Below are 21,955 nucleotides of genomic sequence, written 5' to 3' on the forward strand. Positions count from 1 at the left end.
TCCGTCTTCTTCGGTAAACCGGAACTATGACAGGAGAAGACGCCCAGTCCTACAGACAGAAGACAGCCTGCAAGAAGGTCATGACGGTAGAAGCTGCACAGTCCTCCGAACAGGACGGGACCGGCATGAGGTCCATGCGAAGAGAACCGAAAATATGTAGTCTGGCGCCACCAGGCAAAAGAAAGGAAGAGAACACGTGCAACGTGTGGAAGGACGCCACACCACCAGCAAGAACTGATAAAGGAGAGAATAATGTGACCAGCACTGTCACATTGAAGAACCTGACAAGCCACAGAATCGAAACAACAATGATCAAAGTTAACAAGACCAAAGACTCGTACCACTATCGGAGAGTGCCACCGCTGGCAAAAGCAAGCCACTGAGGTGCAGCGATGCCACTGGTGGCAGCCCAGCGGGAGAACCAAAAGTAAGTTGTCTGCAGGTGCTACCTGTGAATCTACCCCACACTTCCCAGCACGACCTTCCAGGGACCGTTACTGGCTGCTTAATGTAGATGTCATCCCAGCTACAATTGCACATGCCGCGAGACAAAAACAACACCAGCGAAAACATTCAGGTTCGTGTATGTGAGTTCACTCCAGTATCCCCAACTCCCTGCCAGTCCTAGCTACCGGTCATACAGATCGTCTAGTGGCAACAATACCATCATGCCATGTGCATCGCCCTAACCACCAAATAAGCAACTCACTACTAGAGTGGAGTCTTACACTCGCAAACCATAAAGAGACTACGGAGGCTCTCCTGGCACAGTAGGCGACCAATTGGACAGAGACTATCCGCTAGCCCCACCCGCACCTGGGTACTTTTGGTAAGCACACCCGACCATGTCTCATCCACTTTTGCAGTTGCACGAATGACTTGGCTGTGGTTTCTGTCGGTGTACCGGCAGCGGCCCACTTGCGGCCGTGCACAGTGCACGCGGTCCTGTGGCGGCCTATCTGAAAGGGCCTTAAGGGAATTCCAGCATGAGAGATGGCTTGGAAGCCTCTTCACTGACAGGGTACTGGGATACAAAGGGGCCTCAGAGGAAGATGTCAAATCATAGTCGATGCCATCACAGTCCTAACCAAGCTGTACATCACTGAGTCAACACACCCCAAGAGCAAGCTCTGCAGCAGACCTTCACCAATGCTCCTGATTTTAACACCAACAGCGTCATCGCAAAATCACGCAAGACCGACCATGGTGCCAAAAGATCTAGACTCGATCTGCACAGCGTTCGAGCCCAGAGTCATCTTGTTAAACCATGGAGGCGTGCAGTGACGCCCGGGTGCTCCCAGCTGAACCTGTTTATTTGTCCAGTGCTGTCCTGCGGAGTGCTTCTCAAGGCTGAGCAACTCAGTGGTGCCTAATTTGTTTGCATTCCCACCGTTTGGACTTTTGGTTTTGTTTTCAATAAGGTTTGGGAGGAATGTAGTGTCCTGCTAGACACATTCTTGTGTTTGTCATGTAGCTACCTAGAGACACTCCCCGAGGGCTGGCTTTACAGCCACTCCACACCCATCTAATAGAGGCATCACCGGTAAGGTGACCCTGTCAATAAAAGAGCCAGAGCGCTTGGGCACAGTTTAACACCATGCTTACAACATAACAATAGGCTCTCTAAAAGAGAGAGACCGGTCCAGCCAGGGAGCACAAAAGTCCATTTTAGGACAACACCGATTTGCACACTACCACCAGCGGTTGCTCCTCGCCACCTGTCATACAGGTCGTTTAATGGCAACAACACCATCCTGCCATGTGCATAGCCCTAACCACAATAGAAGCAACTAACTACTAGGGTGGAGTCTTACACTAGGAAACCATCAAGAGACCACGAAGACACTCCTGGCAGACCAATTGTACAGAGACTCTTTGCTAGCACCACCCGCACCTGGGTCCTTTTGGCAAGCACACCCGACCATGTGTCATCCACAATTGCAGTTGCACTTATAACTTGGCCGTGGTTCAGTCGGTGAACCCGCAGGAGGGAAGAACAACGCCTGAACCCTCGCGGGTGAGTAGTGCGCGCTACAAAACCCTGATTGCTTAAGAATAAAATGATAATCGCATTATTATCATTCTATTTTCCCCTTATTTTACTGTTGCACAGGAGGAGCAGCCACTGTGATGATGTTGGCCCACCTCCAACATGAATTACATGCTGCCCCTGAGGAGCACCAGTGATCTAACATTTCTGACACTGAAACTTTACATGTCGGGTGAAAGGCGCATTGAGCGCTTTAAGGGGTAACAGGAATAAAAAGCGTGACAATATTCAAATGAAGGTGACTGGCAGACCAAAATCTGCCTATCTTTTAAGTCCTAAAAGGCGTCATGCTTTTCATACCTGCTAGTTTGCTCTTACTAAACCAAGCTGCTCTTTATCCTGTAATATCACATGCTTTTACAATTCTTGGTGTACGATCCCTTTAAAGGGTAAGTCACGTGTTACCGGAAGACGAAAAAAGACGTTTATGACAGGGCGCGCGGGAAACCTATTCTTGAGATTAACTGCCCTTCTCAGAGACTCCACTACTTCTCACGCCCCGTCGGTGGTCACTAGCACGCGACCACCTCTCTTGTGTCTGCCGCCCCCCCCCGCTCCACTATACACGCATAACCCATCTCGACCTGCCTACTTTGAACACCGGCAGCGGCCAGCCCCCTTCAGACCCAGGGCGCACAACCCGGCCTCCTCACACACACGCGCCGCAAGACAACACGCTTCTCGACACGCCCACACCATCCATACTCGCGCGCATTGGCTTACAGCTGTTGTCAGTCACTTGACAGGCCCAGCCCGCGAGTTAGCGCCAAAGGTGATTCGTTCTTGCCGGGCGCGAAACGTAGCGCGGGAAAACGGAAGAGGCGAAGGGAGCTCGGTGCTTGCCAGCCCGCTTGACCTGTCAGAGCCGCCTATCACCGCCTGGCTCGCCCGCAGCCACCCGCCAGCGCGCGGCAGGGCACCTAAGGGCCAACCAAGCACAAGGGAAGCGCTTCACGGCCACATCGGAAAACTGGGGGATTCGGTCGCCCGAAGAGCCGCAGGTGACAGGAACCGGCGCGGGACAATCATTTTGACTTCGCACTTAACGGCGGATTTACCAGCAACACACGGGGTCCTGCGTGCCTACACCGGAGAATGATGGCCGAGCTGCCGCCCGCTCCTCTCCAGCAACCGGTCGTATTCTGCCACGATTCCCCTAAGCGGGTCTTGGTGTCTGTCATCCGGAGCGCAGCCGCCACCACGCCCATCAAGCCCAAGCGGCCGGCCGAAGCCCCGACCAGCCCAGGCTTCAGCGACTTCATGGTGTACCCGTGGCGCTGGGGGGAGAACGCGCACAACGTGACTCTCAGCCCGGGCCCCCCGGGAGTGGTGGCGCGAGACCCTGGCGGTAGCGCGAGCGGACCTACGCCGACTGCCACTGCCAGCCCCTGCTGCTCCCCGGAGTCGTACAGCCGAGCACCGCGGGGAGAAGGAGGCTGCGCTGATGGTGAATCTGCCAGCAGCCCAGACAGCGCCAGCTACAAGGTAAGGTTGACGCTCCAGGAGTTCAATGGTTATTCTGTTTTGCTTACATTTTTTTCCCTTCTTTTTACCACACAGGCGCCCTTTTCGCGGTAGTGAAAGGATTTAAATACGTTTTGGGGGCGGTATTAGCTGGGTGTTTATGATGTCACCTCCGCGCGCCAAATCACTCCATGGCATCTGCGCGTGTTGTATGGTTGCTAGGGACACTTTTCCAGCAGGTTCCGGAACCGAGTGAGTAGAAGATGCAAGAGCGTGCGTTTGTTTAGGAGGCGTCACAACTGTGCGCCCTTCTGCTCCCACCAGGAGGGTGGGTTGTAAGCTGTGAGAAGCAAGTTGTTTTAGATCTGCTCAGGAATGTAAATAGTTAATATGTATTTTAGTTGTACGGTGTTTTCTCCCCGCCCAGAAAACTTGGCTGCTGCAAAAAAGCAAGCTTTTTATAAAACTACGTGTTCTTTATATTCTGCAGAATCAGTTTGAGGGCTTCAAGCCTATCGTACATTTTCAACCATCTTGTAGATCGCAATAAGGCTCAATCCCTAGAAAAGTTTTGAGCGTACTCCTTGGTTTGCGTGATGTGCACAGCACATATTTGCGACCCACTATTTAAGAAACAACGCGATACCAATGGGGGATGATGGACGGAGCACTTGAGCAAATCAAACACACACCCCCAGTCAACTGATCAGGGTTTAATCCATTATCATTATTTAGCTCACTCCACCACCCCAGTTCAGATATGGCTATATGCAAATCAGTCTGACCCTGTGCCTCGTGGGAACAGTCAAGCCATGTCTTCCCTGGACCGGAAACAAGCATCCTGGGACCGGTTTCTGGCTATTCAGCCGTCATCAGCCAGGCTAGCTTGAATCCAGTGGCAAAGTGAGCAAGGGACTCACGTCTGGGCATACCCTGCCAACTTAAAGCGAACATTCGCTGTGTACATTAAAATAAGCTACATTGGCGCGCTCTATCCTGCTAATAAACAGCGGCATTTGCCAAAGTTCCTGGGTATGATTAAATTAAAACTGCGGACGGTCGCAAGCAGGTAATCGTAGGGTCGACAAATTAGGTCACCTCTGTTTATAAAATGTTGTCAATCAGGACTTCGGGCAAGGCTCATGGTTACATTTTAGCATTTATATGCTTGTTTGCTTTTTTCTTATTTTTGTAATTTGTAGAAGGAAAGCTGTATATAGATTTTAAGCGATTCTTAGAATTATATAATGAAATTTAAATCTACACAACAAATATTACTACTACTAGTTCAGGAAAAGAGTAAACTGGTTCTAGTTTCTTAGTACGATATCAATATTATACAGTCCGAGCTAAACCAAAATGTGGAGGAAAATAAAATTGAGTGGAGACAAATCCTAATAGGCATTGGCTAGCTGAGTGTGAATCGTTAAAAGGCACTGAGCATGCTTGGCAAGTATGAGATGTGGTTGTTGACAAGCTAACACGTTACGAAAAGGTGAATTAGTCCGTCATTTAAGATGCCTAATAATGTATGACCATCCATTTACTTTAACATTCTTAACAATATAACGTGATGTTGGGGGGGAAAAAAGGATGCAGAGAAATCTATCCGGGACTAAAATAATCGATTGGGGGAATAGTAGCATGAAGAAAGGTAGGCTGAAGAAAGGTAGGCCGAAATATGCAACAGCAAAAGGTGGAACAGTGTTTTAGGAAGCTCAATACGATACAGCCATTGAAACTGTACATACAAGGTGACAAATGACATTGAGGTGAGGTAAAAGTTTATAAATTGGCACGATTATAACAGAAAATGAGACCTGCTCAAGGAGAACGAAAAGGAGAGCAAGGAACTGCGCAGACAAAGCACACAGAGGTTGCTTAACTAGTCATTCGCACACAGATGTTTCTGAAGTACTAGATTTGGTAAGAGTGAATAAAAGATTTGATAAATGATCTTAATTTGTAGAACACAGCTCAGTACCCATGAGGGTATTCAGGCGCTAGAGCAGACGAGGCCCCATGGAGTTATTAAAAAAAACGGTTCTTTAGCTTCTTGTGGAATTCATGAAGTGAGGAGGAGGCTCTGATATGTTTAGGGAGGGTGTTCTATGTTTCAAGTGCGATGTAGGAGAGTAAGCGACCTGCTCAGTTTTTGTGCTTGCAGGTGTGCGAAAGTGAAGTAGATCATGGCTGTCTAGTTGAATGGTGAGCATATGAGGTTATTATGGTATGTTGATCCATTGCTATGCAAGGCTTAGCGTGTGTGAGTACGAAGTTTAAGTTGGCTGTGTTTGTGGATGGAGATCCAGTGGAGCTCCTTTAGGTGTGGCAGGGGAGGTCTAGCGGCGGCATTCCGGATGGTTTGGAGTATTTGTAAGCAGTTGCTTGAAAATCCAGGTGGAGAGTGCATTGCCATAGTCGAGCCTGCTTATTATGAGTGTCTGGGTGGCTGTCTGTATGGCTGTGTCTGTATGATGTTCTGTGGTAGCCATTGGAAGATCTCATGTAGGATGTGGAAGCAGGCGGTGCTCACTGCGTTGACTTGAGCTGTGATGAAGTTTGCCATCTAGGTCAACCCCTAGATTTCTTGCCTGGTTGGTTGGTGTTTACCCCAGCTCTAGCCACCAGGGGAAGTCCCATGGAGAGGTCTTGTTTCAGATGATCAGCACCTGTGGCTTGTTGAAGTTAAGGTCCAGACAGGTTGAAAATGAGCATTCTTGATGAGAGAAATGTCTTTTCAGATTTTGAGTAGTACCAGGAAGGAACTGCGATCTGCAACCTCATAAGAAAGGGTAGCAGAGAAAGATCTGTTGTCTTTTCATCCGAGGCTATGGGAGTCCCCAGAAAGGCGTACCTTGCACCTGAAATCTTGAGCCAGTCTAAAGCCAAATTCCTGTCCATGGTTCAGTCCTTTTACATCCTCCAGCATAAAACAAACCATGCTTTCACATGACTTTTGCTCGCTAACCACGCCCTAACGTCATGACCAAGAATTAGAGACATAATTAACATTTGGTGTAAATGAGGAAAGAGAAGTAGGTACTCACCGAGTGACTTAATTCCAAAATGTGATACCACAAAACCTGAGATCAAGCCCAGCTTCACCACATAACCAAATATTGTGATCTTAGGCAGATATTTTATTTCACTGAGCTTCCTTTTTCTTCATTATAACATATGAGAGCGGCTTGAAGCATTGGAGTTTAAAATGTGCGTAGTGCAAAACACTTGTTTTATTTACTAGAATATATTGTTTCTCCATGTATAAACATCAAGGTCACATTGAGTGCACATGATACCTAACTTGCTTCTTAGTTTGTTTTTGGTCTCAAAAAGCACACACAGCCACAGTAGTTACTGGCACTGAACAAAACTACTTTGTGGGCACATATGCTCCATGTGAAAGCGCAGAATGCTTTCACTCACAGTGAAGCCAGCAAATACAGAGAGAGAGAGACAGAATTTTAATAAACACAAAGGTAGCTTCTTCACTTATGGCAGTGAGAGCCAAGCACAGCCAATGTTATACTACCCTGCCTGATTAAATGTCAGCAGGAAGTTCAAAAGGCAGCAGTATGGGGGTGGTGGTGCGTAGAAGCATAATTCGGAAATATGGAGATACATTTAAAAATGACAAACTGCAGCACAAATATGTACAATGAAGAGCTTTTACTAATCTTACCTGTGGTAACAGACTTTCCATTTACTTGAATTCAACAATATGCATCACACAGTCGGCCTCCAGGTGTGTCAATTGGAGAGTCTGTCCGAAAGATTGGAGACACTCTTGTCAAAACAATGCACCTCTTTAAAGCTTTTGTTTTTGGCTAAGCCAAATTTATATGTAACACAGCAATATGTTCATTGGGTTCCTCACTAGGTGAGGCCAGTAGCCAGGAACACTGACTTGCTCTGAAATAAATTGACTTGCCAAAGTAAGTTATTTTTTTGAGGCCTGCTTCACCTACTGTGAATTACAACCTCCTCCCGACACTCGCCAATGGCAATAAATGACATTTTACATTCTTTGCATCTGCATACATAATGGGTAACCCTGTAATATGAACCGTTCTTGTCACAACACTCTCGGTGGTATCCTAAACTAAAAGGCCGAAAGCAAAGTGGCTTGTAAATGTTACCATAACTCCGAAATGGCAATATAGCGCAATATTACATATTACTCAGCATTTATTTATGTATCTTTCTATTGCAGGTTTATTTTGGGGAGGGTAGCTTGAAAATACGGTTTCATCAAAGTATAGCTACCAATGGTGTCGCATGGCTCCAGCCTGGTCAGAAACGTGGCTGTTTTAATATGCAGAAGTTTCTTAATTTGCCTTCTCTTTCACACAGTGAATTTTTGAAACACATTTGCTTGTGTGGCAGTGCAGGGTTATTTTCTCCGAAGTTATTCCATCATTTATTAATTCTGTACTTTGAAGCGTCTTTATATGTCTAGCATTAGTCCTGTTTCTGATTATTGGGACTGTGATTTTAATTTTTATGCTCTGCAATGGCTGTCCCATTTCAAGATCGACTGGAGCTGGCACTACCGTACGTGCTCCTGTGCCGTGAGCACATGGTACACTGCTCCTGGACATCTTTGCCGCAAGAACCGAATGAGCATTGGTTCCTGTCCTTTATTCCTTTTTGGCTTCACTGCGTGCAGCTGGTATTTCGAGTGTGCCTTGGACTTGTTCCTTGGAGCGCAATTGGTTGAGCCTTCGGACATACATTTAGTAATGGACCTCTTAAAGACCCATTTGTATTGCTGTCCACTGTGTAGGCCATTGCTTCTGAACGCATTATACGAGCCTTGCTGGGATGCTTCTGCTGAATCGGATCTTGCCTCTGGTCCTGCAGACCTCCACTGGCTATGGTCATTCCCTCAGAGGCTGCTGTGGGGGCTGGATGGGAACACGCTTGATAAACCTACTCCGAGGTGTGCCTTTGGGATCATCTTCTGCGGTAGCTGGAAACAGAAACACAAACAATTAGCTATTCCGTTTGGTGGGAACTTTTTTTAATTGGCCTGTTTTAACATCCTAAATAGTTGGCATTTTTTATAGCTATCACATTCACAAGAATTTACAAAAGTAAGGCAAGAAATAGTACTCCTAGAAAATATTAGTGACCTGCATTTTAGCATGAGCAAATATGCATGTGTAAATTTGCTCGTGTGAAAATCTGAGTGTTTGCAAGTTTACTTTACCTCCAACCACTCTTTTCCCCAATTCTGAATGAAGGCTAACGTCTGCCATTGTCAGGAGTAAATTTCCAACATTTCTCAGTATGGGGAAAAATTAGTGATGAGTTGTTGAAAACCCTTAAAACATGCAAGTTAGTAGGTTTGCACAGATTCACAAGGACATTCCAACCCTGGAACTATTTGCTTACCACTACCTTCAGCCCCAGTATGTAGATATGCGGAAACGTGGCAACATAAGGGGATTGCTAGTATTCAAACGCTACTGTGGTATGAGCCCTGGCATAATAACAGGATATATATATATATAATTTGTTGCCGCACTACATGGCACCAAAGGGACAAGTGGATTTTGTTACCAGACAAGTAGATTTATGAAGCAACTTCCCCACGGACAAGTAGATATTTTTTTTAATACACACCCCTGAGGGAGGGCCACTGGCTAGGTGTTTCAGCTTAGGTGGTTCCTGTTGATCCCTTTATGGAGAGGGATGTCCAACATGTGACCAAGACGGGGACCTACATACTTTGCCTTCAGGTAAAGAGGAGTTCGATCATTCTATAGCGGATTATTGGCACAGTGCACACACACCCCCTAGACAACTAGGTTAGGGAAGACATACTAGGGGTACGCTATTCTCTGTACGTAAATGCCAGCATATATACACAGTTTTAGCATGATGGTGCAATTGTTCATTCTCTTCGCTCTCCTTATATCTCTAATCACTTTTATCTGCTTCTGTCTATTGATCATTGCAGCACATATAGCTCCACTGATATACAAGTCCCAGTGCAGTCATGGCCAAAGCATTAAAATACAGAATATGTGATGTTCGGGTCATTTGTTAAAAAAGGGACCTGGAAACCTAGAAAGTGGGATGTCTGTGTGTATCCAACTGAATTTGATACTGTTGGAGAATTACAATTAAGTTAATCAGCCATTTTACTTCTTTGATTTTAAGTGTCTACCCCTGCTAGCGGAAAATGTTATGTTTTGCTGCTTTAGTTGAGAGAATGCTTGCAGAGCAGTGTAGTGCAAAGAATCTCCATTGTAGGTAGAACACTGCACACAATGCTATAGGTCTGGTAAAGACTAACACTAGTTACACAATGGATCTCCTAAAGTTAATTTCAAATTAAAGATCAATCGCTTTCCCCCCGTAGTAACTGACATTTCAACAAACATGAACAAAGAGAAGCAGCGGCCCTGTGTCAATTCAAGAATCAACTCTCACATAGACACAGAGGTAAGCTTCCAGAGTACACAGCAACGTGCAATAGATACATGCAATATAAGCATTTATAATGAAATGCCTATACGCCCTCCTTGGCACTCGATGATTCATCCCCAGTAGGCACCAAAGAGGGAGGATTTGCATTGGCATACGTATGTTGAATTTTCGTAGTCTACATATTGGCTTCAAACAGTCATCAATATGACAGGACTGGAGTCTGTTATTCAATCCAGGGCGTAGGCTTTTGTGTCTGTATGTCCAGCCACTGAGAATATGTTGGTAAACTAATACAAAGTCAGTGCATTGCCAGCAAATGCTTGACTATCAAGGAGCCAGATCATTTGTACTTTGGGATTTGCATTTCCTATTGAGTGCAGGGGTACCTGAAAATGAGGAGGCAGTAGGCAAGGGAAGCTTAATAAAGGAGGACAACAAGTTAACCATTTCCGCTGTGTCAGGACTCCTGGGAAAGTTTAAATCATGTGCGTGAATTTCCCAGAAAGTAACATCCACATGGGTACTTAGTTGGAATCACGTAGTGTAGATTTACTGGTGTAATATATACTCTGGATGACGATTAATTGGATTAGCTGATATCTGGCAAAATCGGTTTAATCCAATTATTGCAATCCTGACACTCTTGTCAATGACGCACCGATTGTTGGTTTGGCGCGTCAAGATACTTTTGCAAATTGTTACCTATGTAAAAGCACGTTGAGGATCGCAGTCTCCATACCCTTTTGCTTCCTGTCCCATGCATTGCAAAGGAAATGTTAAAAATCACATCACACACCCAATAACTATTCAGTGTCCAGAATATTTCCTTGCCTTTTGAATGTGATTGATCCGCTATGGTCAAAAGCATAGCAGGAATTTTCTATTAGGACCAGCCGTTTCCCCTTATCTTTGTGTTTTTATCGCATACCATCCTCTATTTGCATTTAGAGATGAAATGACTGGAGTTCAACAAGGAAGAACATAGTGTAAATTAGTAGTATGTGTTGGAAAAAGGACCCAATTTTTAATTGCTCTCCTTTTGTTAAGCAGGATGGTACTCGCCGGGGGAGACCAAGAGCAGATACAGTTCGAGAATTGATAAACGAGGGGGAGAATTCTTCCAGCAGGATCCGTTGCAACATCTGCAACCGGGTGTTTCCTCGCGAGAAGTCGCTACAAGCTCATAAAAGAACACACACGGGTAAGTGGGGCGTGCTATGACCAGAAGTCTAGCAATAATGCCAAAAGTAAACTCATGCATGCAGTTCCAATTGACCATTAATTGTTCAAATGCTGCGCAACAGTGTCAACATTTTCTATACTTGAACCGTGTTGAAATCTGCAGCTGTATTACGCAAAGTGCCCAGGGGGTGCACAGGGCATGTGTGCCCAATTTCCGAGTCCCTGTGACACTTTAGTATGGTATTACTGCAGGGGCTGCAGACGCCTGTGTAGCTCCTTCTGTTACACAGTTGCTGCAGCACACATCATGCCAGTGCGACCCTAAGGGGCCAATCTTTCATTTGCATTGTGGCGTGGCCCCAAAAAAAGCATAAAACGCGGCACCTTTGTACCCATTTACTATTCTAGACGCAGAGGCAAGGAAGCTGTGGGTGGTGTGGAGTGGCACTATATTTTGTGCAACATGTTTTGGTGCACAGGCAATGCACCCATTACAGTACTCCATGAAAGGATGGAAGTAGGTCCTGTGGACCTCCAGGAGTCCCCTTTGATTGGTGCAGACACTGCACTCAGCTGCAGGGGGATCTCTGCCCCCATTTGTAAAGGCAGCCTGCATTGTTGTCTGCAAAGTGAAAGGTGGATTGGCCACTTTAAACAGCTGGTCCAGGTTTCACTAATGCTGTCTCCCTGTGAATTATCGGCCATTGTTTGTTCCCTCTGCCCGGATCTACTATGCTTCGCATGGAGGTTCGGTGGCCGGAAAAATTCAAGGACTGTTGGCCTGCCCTAAATTGGGTCGGTGGGCAGACTGCTGCTGATGGTTCGTCACAAGTAGAGAAGATCGGTGGAAACCCAGCATTTGTCCACTGATAAATAGGGCGGGGACCCGCGGAGTTGGTGTACTAGGCATCCACCATGGATGCCTTTCATCTGACAACCTCTAATTCACCCCCACTCTCCAATGTCGTTTATTTGGTCAGTTTATGCCTGTGTTTTTAAGTGCATTGGTGCTTTCCTAAGGCCATTCGTCACACCTAAGGTCGTTTTCTAATATAATGCCTTCATAAGGATGTTTCCAGCTATTCAAACCTGCCCTACTAGTGTACACTCCACCCTCCAAGCCACCGGTCTACCACAACACTAGAAGAGGGAAATGAAGGAAACAGCCACTGTCCCCTTGCAGAAAATCTCTCCCGCAAGATCTAGCAAAGCACAAATTCCTTCTTGGTGTGAGCGCTGTAGTTTAAAGCATCACTTTTCAACTTCTCATCCACAAAATCTAAGCATATCCCCATTCCTATAAAGTCAGCAGGCGATGAAATAAGTGCCAGTGCATCACAAGAGCGAAGGTCCCCTTGCGTTATGTCCTAGTAAGAATAGCGGATAAACAAAAGAATATAGTCATATCATGACCTTAATAAGTGGGTGAAGAAATGAAAGTGGTGTTTAATCACAGAATGGGAGGCCTCGAAGTCTACCATTCCCCATGTGATCTGCAGTAGAAGGGCAACTATTTTGACATTTTCAGGCATCCTTGAGAATCGTTCAAAGCTTAGGTCTCCATGCAGACTGTAATCTCCTGCATTGCCGGAATTTCCCTATTTGCCATAACTCAGCCACATAAAGCAAAAATGTATCCTTTGTAGGAGTGACATGATTTCATGTTAATAATTTAATTCATTTTGTTAAATGTTGACTGTACCTTTAAAGTGACAGTGGCAGAGGTGCTATCCTCTTTAGTTGCACAGCATCGTGAAGAGTTCACTATATACTAAACACTACAAAGCCTGGGAAGGTAAACTTGGCAAAAGTGCATTGTCAATCATAATAACTGAATAGGTTCTGATAAATAACACCACCGGTATGGAAATTCCAGCGATAACTTAAGGTTCTATTATACTCTATCTTGGCACCCCGCACATTAAGATGGGAAGCAGTACTAATATATGAATTGTGTGTATCACGCATTGAGTCAGCCTCGCTCGATTGGTAGTTTTTCCAGAGCCATCTTTACAGCGTTTATCCATGGTTTTAATATCCAAATGCCACAGAGACCCTTAAATATGCCGCCCTGATATTCAGTGTCGCGACTGTGTGGCATTTGGCAAAAGGCATACGCCGTGCTAGAAACTTATGGTGAGAGAGCACATTCCTTTTGGTTGACTGGAGCCCTACCACAATGTTTGGGCAATTTTAATTAATCACAAAAGGAAATTTAGTTTCCTTTACGATAGTGGGCAAACTTACACTCTTAAACCCTTTGCTGGGGTTCTTTTCCATTGTTGTTCTGATTGTCTCTTTGGTCCACTTTTTTCTATGTGCGGTTTGTGTTTACCTTTTAGTCTTTGTACGCCTTCTCATCACATTCTCTGATCGGCTCTCCGGGGCACTTTGCTTCTGCTCAGATCTATTTAACTTGTGGTTTGCTCTCTTTTCGCCTCATATTTTGGTGTACTATATACTCCCTCTCCCTGCTATTTAATCCTGTTGTGTTTGCACCTTTCCCTGATTCTATCCTTCACATTCTTATCAATTTTTCAGAGACTAAAACCTGTGTAAAATTGCTGCCTGTAGTATATGTTGAATATGGTTAGACCACACATTTGAAATTAGGCTGGTGAAAATTGTCTTTGCTTGGTCATCCTGTCCAAATGACGGCGAGTAGCTTCTACCTAGCTGCTGACATGTTGTGCTCTTTTTTACGTTAGACAGTGAAACTGTATTGAAAAGTGAGACTTCTTAGTACAATATAAAGACTTCAACTTGTTTGCACTCTGTAAGACCCATATCGAGAACACACCATGCTGCATCTTGAATGCCTACTCGTACATTTTCTAAAGTTAGCTGTGTTCTTCACATTTTCTATAATTTCAGCACATTTCATTAGTGTTGTTAAAATCCACTAGTTCAGTAGTTGATCTTGGTGATGAGATCTGTTCTGATGCCAGAAATGGACCAATGTTGCACATCTAAATACTATAGTATGAAAATGAGGACCCCCTCTCAATTTACTTATAGCCAGGGAAAAGAGGGGAAAATATCAATACACAGAAAATAGCAAATTTCCCTTGTGTCTTTCATATTTTATACATTGTATCTTAGTTCACATAAATGTTACATGTCCTTCGAGATATGCCAATAACCAGTGTTTATGTATTTATCAGATTTTATTTCTTTTTTTAAAAAGTGAGTGTGTATATATATATATATATATATATATATATATATATCGCAACTTTTTTTGAAATTTTTTCATATAACATTTCTTTTCTTACAAGTTCATTGTACTCATTTTAGGCAATTAGGACAGATATAAAAACATACTTCATCATCGTGATACTTTTTTTCATTTTTTTATACTATACAAAAAGCTTTATAAAACTACCCTGATACCCACACCTAGATCACATTCACCAGTCAATCATACATATACTTGCATACAATTCATTTATCAACCAACTACTACTCCTGTACATAAGGTTTAACAGAGAACAACTCTGAGTAGCAACCACAGTGTTATGTGGGATTACACGCCAGGTCGACGCGCGTTTCGGTGGGCTTGTACCACCTTCCTCAGGACCTCGACAGAATCACTTTCTGCTTATCGGGTGGATACAGTCAGAGTTGTTCTCTGTTTTGTATGCAAGTATATGTATGATTGACTGGTGAATGTGATCTAGGTGTGGGTATCAGTACAAGTTTTTTGTATAGTATAAAAAAAATGAAAAAAGTATCATGATGATGAAGTATGTTTGTTTTTTTATATCTGTCCTAATTGCCTAAAATGAGTACAATGAACTTGTAAGAAAAGAAATGATGTTATATGAAAAAATGTCAAATAAAGTTTTGTGATGTGTGTATATATATATATATATATACAATCACTTTTTAAAAAAAAGAAATAAAATCTGATAAATACATAAACACTTGTTATTGGCATATCTTGAAGGACATGTAGAACATCTAAATACTTCAATAAAGGATGTTTTATTAGGCCTGACCGTATTTTTGTGAAACATGTTAACATACTTAATTGCACTGAAAAGAATTGCGAGTTCAATCCTTAGTGTGCTACTGTTAAGTGCAGGTACTCCTCTGACCATATTCAGTGTAAGATTGAATAGACAACTTGCAGAGGTTTAGGTTTACTAATATTTTTCTTTCTTTTCTTAGGAGAAAGACCTTACTTGTGCGACTACCCAGACTGTGGGAAGGCCTTTGTACAGAGCGGGCAACTCAAAACACACCAGCGTCTGCACACTGGGGAAAAACCTTTTGTCTGCTCTGAAAATGGTGAGCTATTTTTAACACATGGGAAATGCTAAGCTCTGTTTAGTGTGTAAATGCAGCCATGTTCATTACAGGCTCATTAATTGTACTATGACCTGGATATGGAGCTTTTTAAGGGATTGATTACTGGGCATTTTTAACGGTGGACACTGTGTTATGGTCTATGGTACTACTGCATATCCCGATTAAACAGGTCACTCCAAATCGAAACTTAGCACTCCATGGATAGTGTAGCTGTGTAGCTGAGGCATACTTTAGGAGTTGGATTAAATGTGGCATGAATATGAACTAACTTTCCAGTCCTTAACTTTGAAAATAACCATTGCTAACCAAGTCAAATCTGTTCTAAAGCGAATCCGTGTGTGTGATGCATAAGTGGGATAACATCCCAATGGTCTGATTGGACTGGGATATGAGTACACTCTACACAGTTTATAAGTGAGACCAGTTTCAGAACTAACTCATCCTGCCATCAGTGAACTAGATGGGAAGGGCGCACAAAACAATGTCCTCAGAGTGTAACAACCATCTGGGCCCAATGCTTTATTAATGGATAGACCTGCAATACTAGCCATAACCTCACCCTTTTCAAAGATTATTACAGGAACATTTTTATCCCGACCTTCTTGGCAAATATACTTCGTGGGGCTTTTAAACATGGATTTAAAATGGAGCACCCATTCCTCCTCCGTGATATGTGAATCTAAAGCCCCCCGCTTCCTTACCAAGAAGGGGGTGATTCACAACGCTCCAGAACCTAGAGCTGTTCCTAAGAGTGCTTGAGTCAATCCACTCCCTCCACGCCTCCTCCTTCTGGGCACCCTTCCGTCTGACCAAGGCTGACTTATAATTCTTTACGGCAAACATGTACCTCTGTTTGAATTTATTGGTTTATCTGACAAAACTTCCCTCAGCTTTTTTGCTGCCTTAGAGCAGTGAGAGTCAAACCATCTGGGGCTGAGACTAGCCGTTCTACCAGCCGGGACACTCAAGATTTTACCGACTTTACACGCTAGTGATTCATATGCGCCAATAATGTCATTAGGAGAAGAGCTTGCAGCAGTGCATAGTACTAACTCGGGGGCACAAGATACAATTACTTCACTGTAAAATTTATCTGGGGAAATCTGAGACCATTTAAGTAGTCACTTGCCATCAGTTGGTCTAAGTGAACCCCTACTTGATACATCGCCAATTCGTGCTGATAATGGGTCCAGCATGTGAGCACACAGTCGGTTATGGTCACTATATTCGCTCTCCATAATATTAAAACCATGGAATAAAGATTGTAGGGAAGAGATTAAAATAAAGTCTATGAACGACCCCCTACCAGGCCCTTTAAAAGTTGGCACAGAAAATATAGTATGCGGGCCAGTTAAGGACATCAAGGCCAGCATGTCCAATTCATTCATCAGATTATTCAGCAGTGCCCCCTGGGCATGATGTTCAAAATGAAACCCCTTCATACGGGGACATCCCAACTCAGAAATACAGGATCGCATTGGATTTCCACAAGGATGTATGTTAAAATCGCCAGAAACGAGATTATGTAGGATAGGACCAAAAAACTGTCTGATAAATGCACCCAGAGTGGTAATATTACATACACCATGAGGACAGGCCACAGAATTGTAGAAGTTAATAAGACCCCATCTAATGTCCCCCTTTTTGGCTGTCAGTGCCAGTATTCCTGGGTCTGTGGTTGGCACAACCTGAATCTGACAATCGACCGCCAAGGATATATATACATCTAGACCACCCTTGGGTCTTCCACTCACTGAAGGAGTAGCTGGAGCAAAAAAAGCCTTATAGCCTTCCAAAAATAGACCGCAATCCGCCGACCGTGTTTCTTGAAAGCTAATTGCAGAGAATTACTTCACAAATCGCACCCACAGTGGGTCTTGAAACTTATTTGCCAGCCCTGCAATGTTACAGGATATGAAATTGTTAGATATCTCACCTATACTCTCATCTACCTCTACTGGGGACTGAGTAAGTACAACGGGCTCATTATCAGGGGGCGTGGAGATCCTTAGTCAATCGCACTCATCCAACCCAGTTAAAGCAGAAAATCTGTTATTTAGTTCCAATGAGGGGCCGACGCCAGGCTGAACGACGGTTTAAACCGATAAGTGAACCATGGGTGTAGGCTGTTGCCTAGGTACTAGTCTATTTGACCACCCACCTCGAGGAGCTGCCATAAGGATATTCTGAAACATATTCCTAGCGGGGGGCGAGTTTATAAAAAAAAAGTCCAGTGCAAAAGCCCTAATGACAAATCCAGAAAAAGAAGCGAGGTAAGTGTCCCTTGATAAAATCCTGCCCGCAGTATGAGGGTTGTCAAAGTTTACAATAACGCAGTAACCCGTGCCCATTAATGAGGGCTGATTTTGCCCTTGATAAGGTGTCTCTGGTTCCTACCACACCTTTGCCTATACTAGGCTTACGCTTACTCATGTTAACCGTGTATATATATACCCTATTAAGTTACCAATTCCCTGGTAGAATACTTTACAGCTTACAGGTCAAGGTGTAATGTGCAATAAATACAGTGTAATACTGAATCACGAATCATAAAATGGCAAATATTAAAACTATCAAAAAGACTTGCTTTATCAGAAGAAAGTGCAATGTGCATTTATGTTTTTAGCAGCAATAACAATGGCGTATGGACAGAGTAATGTCACTAAAGTGCAATGTGCAGTACAATACCCTAATTAATAGAAGACTGGACCCGGATAATCCAATTGAGTCAAGTCCAATGTAAAAAGTTTAGTCACGTCTGCTCCGACCATAGTCCATGTAGGTTTTATTGGTAGAGTTAAAATGTTGTTGCTGCAGGCAGTTGCAAATAATAGGGACTGCATAGAAGAGAGCTCACAGTACCTGTTTAGCCGACTCCTGGAGCGGAGCAAGAGCCCAAGGCCAGTGGCGAAAGGGGGGTGGCCCCGGCCTGCCTCTTCCTGGCAAGGACGGGCCCTCTCTTGGCCCTGCACTGCCCGCACTGCGGGAGTGCAGCAGTGCTTTTCAGGAAGCTGCAGGCGCAGGGATGACTCTGCTTCCTCGCGCCGGCCAGAGGCTGCTTGGAGATGTAGGCCGTTTCCATCATGGCAGTATAGTAGCCAGCCATGTCATTCCCCTCACGGCAGGTGAAGAGCTCCGGTAAGCGCATGTACTCAAAAATCCCAGATGAGTTATTTCCTTAAGTTAAGGAACGAGAGAGTACATTTTTTTAATAGAATACATCCTTTTTTAGAAAGGATGGCATTGCCAGTTTTCGAGATTTTGTAATAGGCAAACCTTGTGCTGTTGGCAAGGCTTTAGATCATGAAGTAGATATAAATACTTTTTCAACTGAAAAGGTAGTAGTAATACATAGAGGTCCTTCGAATGATTGTGAGGATGGCTTTACTGCCCATGTTTGACTACATCCGGGCTGGAAGCGACCAGCATTGTTTTGTGCAATTTTTTCTCATTTTTATGGGTATGGAATATTCCACTGTGCATTTTCTTATTACAGTCCCTCTCCAGTATATCGACATTTAATATTATTCCACTATACTTTTTTCATCTATTTATTTTGTGCAAGTTTTCTTGTGGTCCCAAACTTCAGAACATCTTTCATAGTTGTGAATATGGTTTTCTCTTATGAATACAGCAAGTTATTAGTTACATAATGTCTATCATGGACTATTGCATTCTATAACAAAATGCTAAACAGTTATTCTCTAGTTTACCATTTGTAACATGCAAATCTTTGGGGGATTCATCCACTTGAAATCATTGCAAGTAACATTTCTTCATTTTAGTAATATCTTCGGACTCTGTTGCTTGTCTTTTCATTCATGTTTGTAAGTGTTTTTTAGCTAGGACACTAGTATGATTACAATGCTTATGCTGCAGTTTATTTTATTTTCAGGCTGTTTCAGTCGCTTTACGCATGCAAATCGTCATTGTCCTAAGCATCCCTACTCAAGACTGAAGAGAGAAGAGCCCACCGATGACTTAAGCAAAAGTCAGTCAGCCGATAATAAGGCTGTTGCTGAATGGCTTACTAAGTGAGTTAATACTTTGTGTTTATTTAAAGTTGACTGTTGAATTGTATGTTCTCTAAAAATGTTCAAAAATCACCTGACCACTTCCACTCCTCCCCTTCTGAGCAAATGCAGTGTAACACTGTGGTACCAAACAGCAGTCAACCCATGACCGTCTTCAACCAAGGAGAGATTGTAGTCCCTAAACTCGGAGTACTATTTCCCATTTAGTCTCTAGTCTGATTGCTTTATGAATTATTGTAGTTCTCCATTCAAATCTCTAAATAACATAGATTTACATTTTTTGGTACTTTCTAGGACCCAGTTTTTAATATTTGCACTGTCGAAAACCATACCACCACTTTGATTGGAGACTCAGTTTCCAGTTCTAAGTCCAGCTCCATTTCTGTGTTCTAAATCCAATGGTGGTACTTTCTGTTGTCAAGAGAGGTTGCCCATAATGACCTCTTCGCTTCATGCCATAAAACTGGGTGGCACTTATTCTCCCTCTGTTGGCAGTCAAAGAAAGTGTGAGAGGGGAAACTTCTTTTCAGCTGAATGAGGGGGAAAAATAATCTTTCCTCATCCTACTCCTTAAGCCACCATGCCAGCTCTTTTAGACATAGCCGTATGCAAATCAGTCTTAACCCTGCTCCCCATGGGAACAGTCCAGCCTGAACTGCTACGGCAGATCTCCCTGGCCCGGAAACAAGCATCCTGGGACCAGTTTTGGTGTTTCACCCCTCATCAGCCAGACTAGCTTGAATCCAGTGACACAACAAGCAAGGGACACACATCTGGCCTACCCCTGGCCACTTAACGGCGAATATAGCAAACCCAACAAGATGATGGACGGAGTGCTGACACTTTTCAACCACTCGCCCCTTAAACTGGTCCGAGGATGCTTGATTTCCCGTCGAGAGGGCCTGTCCTGGCAGTTCAGGCTGGACTGTTCCCATGGGAAACGGGGTCAAGGCTGATTTGCATATGGCTGGGTTCAAACTGAAATGACATGGTGAGCAAAATGACGATGGAGTAAACCCAGATCTGTACGTGGAGGTGAATGTTTGATAATGTTCAACATTCTGTCTATCATCTTTGTGTTGCACGAAAATTCCAGGTCTCCGTTCTTTGGCAGTTTCGTCATGCGGAAAGCACTAAAATGCCCTGGCTTTCACATATTCAATTCCTCTGCAAAAGGAAAGTAAAATAATGGACTTGTCAGCAATCGTCCGACACTGGCAACAGCAGTGAAAGCTTCTAACTCGACAGTTCTTTTTGGAAGATACAGAGATTTGACAAACTCTTTAGACCATTACCCTTTACTCTGACAGAACAGGGGTTATTTAAAGGACACCGTTAAGGAAGGCACGATACAAGATGTCCCGAATGGCTTTGATTCATGAACCTGACTCCTGTAGCCCAGCCGAAAATAACTTTGGTATGTCTCTTCTTTGTCTGACACGTCTGACACATGTATGATAAAGAAATCCACACTAAATGAATATGGAGGTGTAATTCCTAAAAACGGTGGGCCTTGAGAAACGCAGGGGGTTTTCCAGACTTCAGTTTTATGGATGTGTTCAATTTTAACAAAGTTACCATACTGCTTTTGTTGCAAAGACAGCAAAGCTTCCCCCACAGGAATAACCGCCTCAACAGAGGCAACATTTTCAAAGGCAGAAAGCAGTTCTTAGCAGCCTTCCAGGACTATGCGCAAGGCTTCCCCCTCCAAACAATTACTCATGCTAGGGCACCGCCTGTGCATGTTGATTACACAAGGAAGTAAGGAACTTTTCTCAAAGGGACACTGCTGCCAGTCTATACGTTTCCCCTCAAATATGGAGCCCCGTGACACCCCCTCTTCGATTTCTATTTCTTTTGCACCCCACCCGCCTGGCTGGGATCCACTCTTTGCGTGAAGTTTCTTTGGGATTGGGCGTGGCTCCCCGAGACTAAAATGACCTACCAGTTATAGAACCAGCAGTACTTCTCACAAATATTGTCCAATCTCTGTGACTACCCCATGATCTGGGGATGGTACCTTGCAGAGTGATTTTTTTTTTTGGGGGGGGGCACTCTTGTTCTCAATAAAGACTTCCCATAGATACCAAGACTAGTAAATAGGTCCTTCATTGATTTGCTATATTCTGTCATGGCATCCGCTCCTCAGTTATCTATTTATTTATGTCTGCCGAGTTTGCACCCACTCTGAAAAAAGCTAGGCCACATCTGTAGCATTCTTCAGGCATGTGGCAATCCAGGATATTTATAGTATAGCTGCCGAACCACCTACATTCTCTTTTGTGTGGGCATTGCAGCATACATGCATTCAAGTGCTGATGTTGACTTCCGTTAAGTCCTCTGAAATATCTGCCTAGGTTATTGGTGCCTGATGCTATCGCCCTCTAACATATTCATACGGTCTCAAAATTGCCACCATGATGTGGAATAGACCAATGAAGTCCAACTAGGATTGTTACTCTTTAGTTAC

General features: G+C 43.9%; 1 protein-coding gene across 1 annotated transcript; it reads left to right on the forward strand.

The window, feature by feature from the left end:
* Positions 1–2,535: 2,535 nt before the first annotated feature.
* On the forward strand, positions 2,536–19,489 carry ZNF367 (zinc finger protein 367). Its single transcript, XM_078677391.1, has 4 exons — positions 2,536–3,535; positions 11,006–11,156; positions 15,311–15,430; positions 19,347–19,489. The coding sequence occupies exons 1-4, from the start codon at positions 3,146–3,148 to the stop codon at positions 19,487–19,489; spliced, it is 804 nt and encodes a 267-aa protein (XP_078533517.1). The 5' UTR covers positions 2,536–3,145.
* The last annotated feature ends 2,466 nt before the right edge of the window (positions 19,490–21,955 follow it).

This window comes from Lissotriton helveticus, chromosome 2_1 (genome assembly GCF_964261635.1).
Source record: "Lissotriton helveticus chromosome 2_1, aLisHel1.1, whole genome shotgun sequence".
NCBI classification, from domain to species: domain Eukaryota; kingdom Metazoa; phylum Chordata; class Amphibia; order Caudata; family Salamandridae; genus Lissotriton; species Lissotriton helveticus.

Excerpts from the sequence above, each read along its gene's own strand:
- ZNF367 (XM_078677391.1), top strand. The coding sequence starts at position 3,146 with ATGATGGCCGAGCTGCCGCCCGCTCCTCTCCAGCAACCGGTCGTATTC. Across the intron at positions 3,536-11,005 it reads CAGACAGCGCCAGCTACAAG|GATGGTACTCGCCGGGGGAG; the intron begins GTAAGGTTGACG and ends TTTGTTAAGCAG. Across the intron at positions 15,431-19,346 it reads TTTTGTCTGCTCTGAAAATG|GCTGTTTCAGTCGCTTTACG; the intron begins GTGAGCTATTTT and ends TTTTATTTTCAG.